The following is a 3,786-nucleotide window of genomic DNA, read 5'->3' as shown; positions in this document are numbered from 1 at the left end:
TTTACAAAAAGAAGGGGAAGAAAAACAGCTACCCTTGAAGGAGTTTGGCTTGCTTCGCGTCAGCCCCAGAGTCCTCAGGCACCTCGCGTCAACGTACCACGTCCCGAGTGCCTTTCTTGCATCTGTCTCTCGCCCGGGTGCTGTTTTTGGATCGGTTTTCCGACGTCAGTCCAAGCACGAGTGGGACTATTGGTGTCTACTCCCCTGCAGAGCCGCAATTGAGACGTTAACAACGCCACTCAAAGTACCATTCGAACATCAGATGAACCCATTCAACCACATACTTTTCGAAAGCCAAAAGGTGACTATCATGAGCCATACAGTTGCTCTCTACATCAGCCGGGACTGCAAGACCAGGAGGTTGCGCGTCTTTGTTGTGGACACGGCCAGTCAATTGGGGAGGCCCGTGATTCAACCGCCTCTAGCCCAGGTCCAGAACGCTCTGAAGCGAAGATCCAGCAAGGACCTAGACAACAGTCCATGCTTTGTTCTGCTCGTTTACATCGCTTTCATACTACGATGGTGGAACATCGTGTTGTTTGACTTCGACCGCGAACTGATCCGCCATGTACGTATTTCTTGATGCCTTTGATCAGTGGATTGACATGCTGCAGGAAATAATGATCCAAAAAGAGATTGCGAACGAGACAGAAGGGTTTCTCGACACGAGCAAACTTCTCAACGCGGACCTACACACCATGGCTGCCCACCTCCACCGTTACAAGACCGAGCTCCAACGTGTCGACCTAGTCCTCTCTGATCTTCGCAAACACCGTAAGGAGATGACGTACAAGCCGAAACCATTGCCCAGGGGTGGAGTAGAAGGTAAAAAGCAGGAAGATGAAAAAGATGAGGAAGGGGAAGAATTCCCACCCATAGATCGAGAGCTGCAGAAAATTGAGCACTTGTCGTCGAAATTAACAGCGGTATCCAACTTCTCAGACGAGATGGAGAAGAAGGTGCAGAACATCCTGGCCCTGGTAAGTCCACACTTTACTTGTTTTATCCACCGCGCTGACTTTCTCATTTAGCTCTTCAACCAAATCCAAGCCATCAACGACAAGACGTTGCAAGCCATTCTCAGCGCTTCCCAACAAGAGAACCGGATCTCGCAAAGATTATCATTGGCTTCTCACATGCTGTCGAGGAGCATGAAGAGAGACAGCATCGCCATGAAGACGGTCAGTCCCTCACAGATCCACACAATATTGCTCACTAAGATCAATGTCCCGTGTAGATTGCCATCATGACCCTAGTGTTTCTCCCAGGCGCCACATTCGCGGTACAAAGACCTGTCTTTAGTCGTATCGTCGTCTTAGGAACTAACCAACAAGATTTAGGCCGTTTTCGCGATGCCATTCTTTACTGAGAACAAATACCTATCTTCACTGTCCCAAGTCTGGATTTGGGTTATTCTCACTGTTATTTGTACCGCTTTCGCGTTCGGTGGGTATGTCCACGTCGTAAAGCGTGGGGAATCGACTCTTGGCGATCCTGAGGATGATAACGACACCACCGTATCGTCCGCGGGTACCACTGCTTCGAATGCACCATCAGCGGTCGGCAACGGCGAGAACACATCTTCTAATAGCAACAAGCAACACTGGTGGCAACGAGTCTCTCAGAGAGCATCCCAAGGCGGTATTGGACTGAGAGCTCGTAGGGGATCGTAGCGGTGATTTGGATTACCTGCTGAAGAGGGCAGTAGCTGTATCTGGGTATATTAATATCTACAAGACTGGTGTTAGAAGTTTAATGTCCTGAGCGCTCCCTCATTATCATGGTGTCTTCGGAAGACCTTATCACACACCATACCCGTCGCTATCAGCATCCACCTAAGTTGTGTCCAACCCAGTCCAACCCAATCCAGGCGCCAACTATCGTTAGAGGCGTCAAGGTCCTGCCCCGGAATGGGAGAAATACACAAAGCAATAAGACATTGCTCTGGGATGGCCTCCCTTCTCAGTCATGGTCATCGTCATCGTCATCCATCTCGGCATAGACGCGGCCAGAATCGTAATTAGTCCAACTACCATCACCCCCCTTCAACTTGCCGCTCTTCAGCCAGCAGTTGCCATATTGTGTCGTCGACCCGTTCATTCCTATCCTGAAGAACACGCTGTCGCAAATGGTGTCGTTGTTCTTCGTCATTTCCGCACATGCGCCTATGCAGTCCTCGAAGTAGTAGGCCCAGATGGACACAATGTCGTTAATGTTTCCGTCTCCTGTGTCGGGCGCATTCACGCCGCAGTATGTGCTGAATCGATAACCGTTTGTTGTCCTCACTGTCCCGTTGGCCCCGTTCTTGGGGCAGTTCAAAGTGAGGTTGGCGACTTGTGCGGCTGGTATCGGGGCATAATTGATGCCAACAGCGTCGTCGGTGCTGTTTGACTGGCTGCATTCACTTGTTTCGGTCGGGGTCGGAGCCTCTGAATTGTCTGAACTATCCGAGCTGCAAGAGACAGGTTTCAGTATAATGTCCTCCAAATGAGACGAGGAACCGATGCTCACCTTTTGCAGTTTGCCAGAGCTCCTCCCAAACCCCCTCCAACTGCTCCTCCGACAATAACAGCCGTAACAAGCGCGACGAGTAAACCAAAGCCAAGTACGCTCAAGCCGAAGGGAACCTTTTGCTGTGGCGTTGCTGCTTGGTTTCCAGCATTGTAGGGTTCATCCTTTGCTGCGACCGCCGTGTACTGATGCTGGTTGTACGCCTCCGGGGCACTAGCTGCCTCTCGATCGTAGTCTACCTGGAGACCCTCGGCGTCTCGTGTCGACGCCATCACCGAATCGCGATATGGCGGCGGGTTTGAATAGCGGGTAGCCGGAGACTCCAATGAGCCCATCCGAAGGAAGCAGATAAACGAGAACGCTGGGGGCCAGCGTCTGGGAGGATCGACTTGAAAAGGACAAAACTTGCCTGGGCGGGAAGTGGGAGTCGATCGGCAAAGTAATATGGGCCTTTTCACCCTTGTATGTCGTACGTGTTGGTCAGAATCATTCGTCTCAGCTTGATGCAGTGAGACTTGGGTATTTCCGGCTGCGCACCCAATCAGAAAACGATTCATGCTCTGATCACCACCAAAAGTACGGAGACTCCCTAAATAATATGGACGATCAACCTTGCAGTTGCCCGTGCGAGAGTGCTGCGCCGAGCTTCAATGGCCAACCACTCCGCAAATTCAATGATGCCTGACCAACCATCGGCACAATTTACACGTCAGTGCACCAAAAGTGCCTCGATTGTGCAGGGTTCAAAGCCTTGGTTCCCTTCGGCACCTAAAATGGGTGATATCGCGCGCTATGCCTGGACTGTCCCAATCTCCTTGCTGTCCTGGGCGGGAATCTAAACCAGCTACGGTTAGTCTCCTCTGCAACCTTGCATGTATGATAATGCAGTAACAGTCCAATACTAAGATTCTGGTGGAGTGTGATAGGGCTCTAACAGAACAGGGCTGAGCAGGAGGGGCGCACGTCGGTTCACTGGGCTGAGACCCATGCTGCGTCGCGGTCCATCCCAAACTTGGCTTGTAGGGCAATACGTTGCGATGCCCGAGCCATCCTGAAATTCGTGTTGCATTATATCCTCGCTCGTAAGTGGGATCTCGGTCACCTCAAAGGTTGCTGTGATTGACTTACTCCCTGTGAGTACTAGCAATACAGGCAATTACTTGATGAATAGGCTTCATAGCTATCAGGGATTGTATTCTTACAATTCTCAGTTCAGGATGCTGAGATCTCTGGTGTGGTGTTTGTCTTGGTCGCCACACAGAGTGTCGATTCCCA

At 51.1% G+C, this 3,786-nt stretch overlaps 2 protein-coding genes across 2 annotated transcripts; one reads left to right on the top strand and one right to left on the bottom strand.

Annotated features, from left to right (window-relative positions):
* Positions 1–310: 310 nt before the first annotated feature.
* MRS44_015753 (uncharacterized protein) lies at positions 311–1,673 on the top strand (the record flags this gene model as incomplete). The annotated part of the gene is made up of 5 exons (XM_046282112.2): positions 311–568; positions 615–980; positions 1,032–1,181; positions 1,238–1,282; positions 1,341–1,673. 5 exons carry the CDS (start codon positions 311–313, stop codon positions 1,671–1,673), a joined length of 1,152 nt encoding a protein of 383 aa, XP_046130101.2.
* A 289-nt stretch (positions 1,674–1,962) lies between these two features.
* On the bottom strand, positions 1,963–2,783 carry MRS44_015752 (uncharacterized protein; the record flags this gene model as incomplete). Its single annotated transcript, XM_046270327.2, has 2 exons — positions 1,963–2,452; positions 2,512–2,783. The coding sequence occupies 2 exons, from the start codon at positions 2,781–2,783 to the stop codon at positions 1,963–1,965; spliced, it is 762 nt and encodes a 253-aa protein (XP_046130102.2).
* Between the last annotated feature and the right edge of the window lie 1,003 nt (positions 2,784–3,786).

Source organism: Fusarium solani (genome assembly GCF_023522795.1).
Source record: "Fusarium solani strain SB1 chromosome Unknown bctg00000011, whole genome shotgun sequence".
Taxonomy (NCBI): Eukaryota; Fungi; Ascomycota; class Sordariomycetes; order Hypocreales; family Nectriaceae; genus Fusarium; species Fusarium solani.
This window is presented reverse-complemented; position numbering and strand designations above follow the sequence as displayed.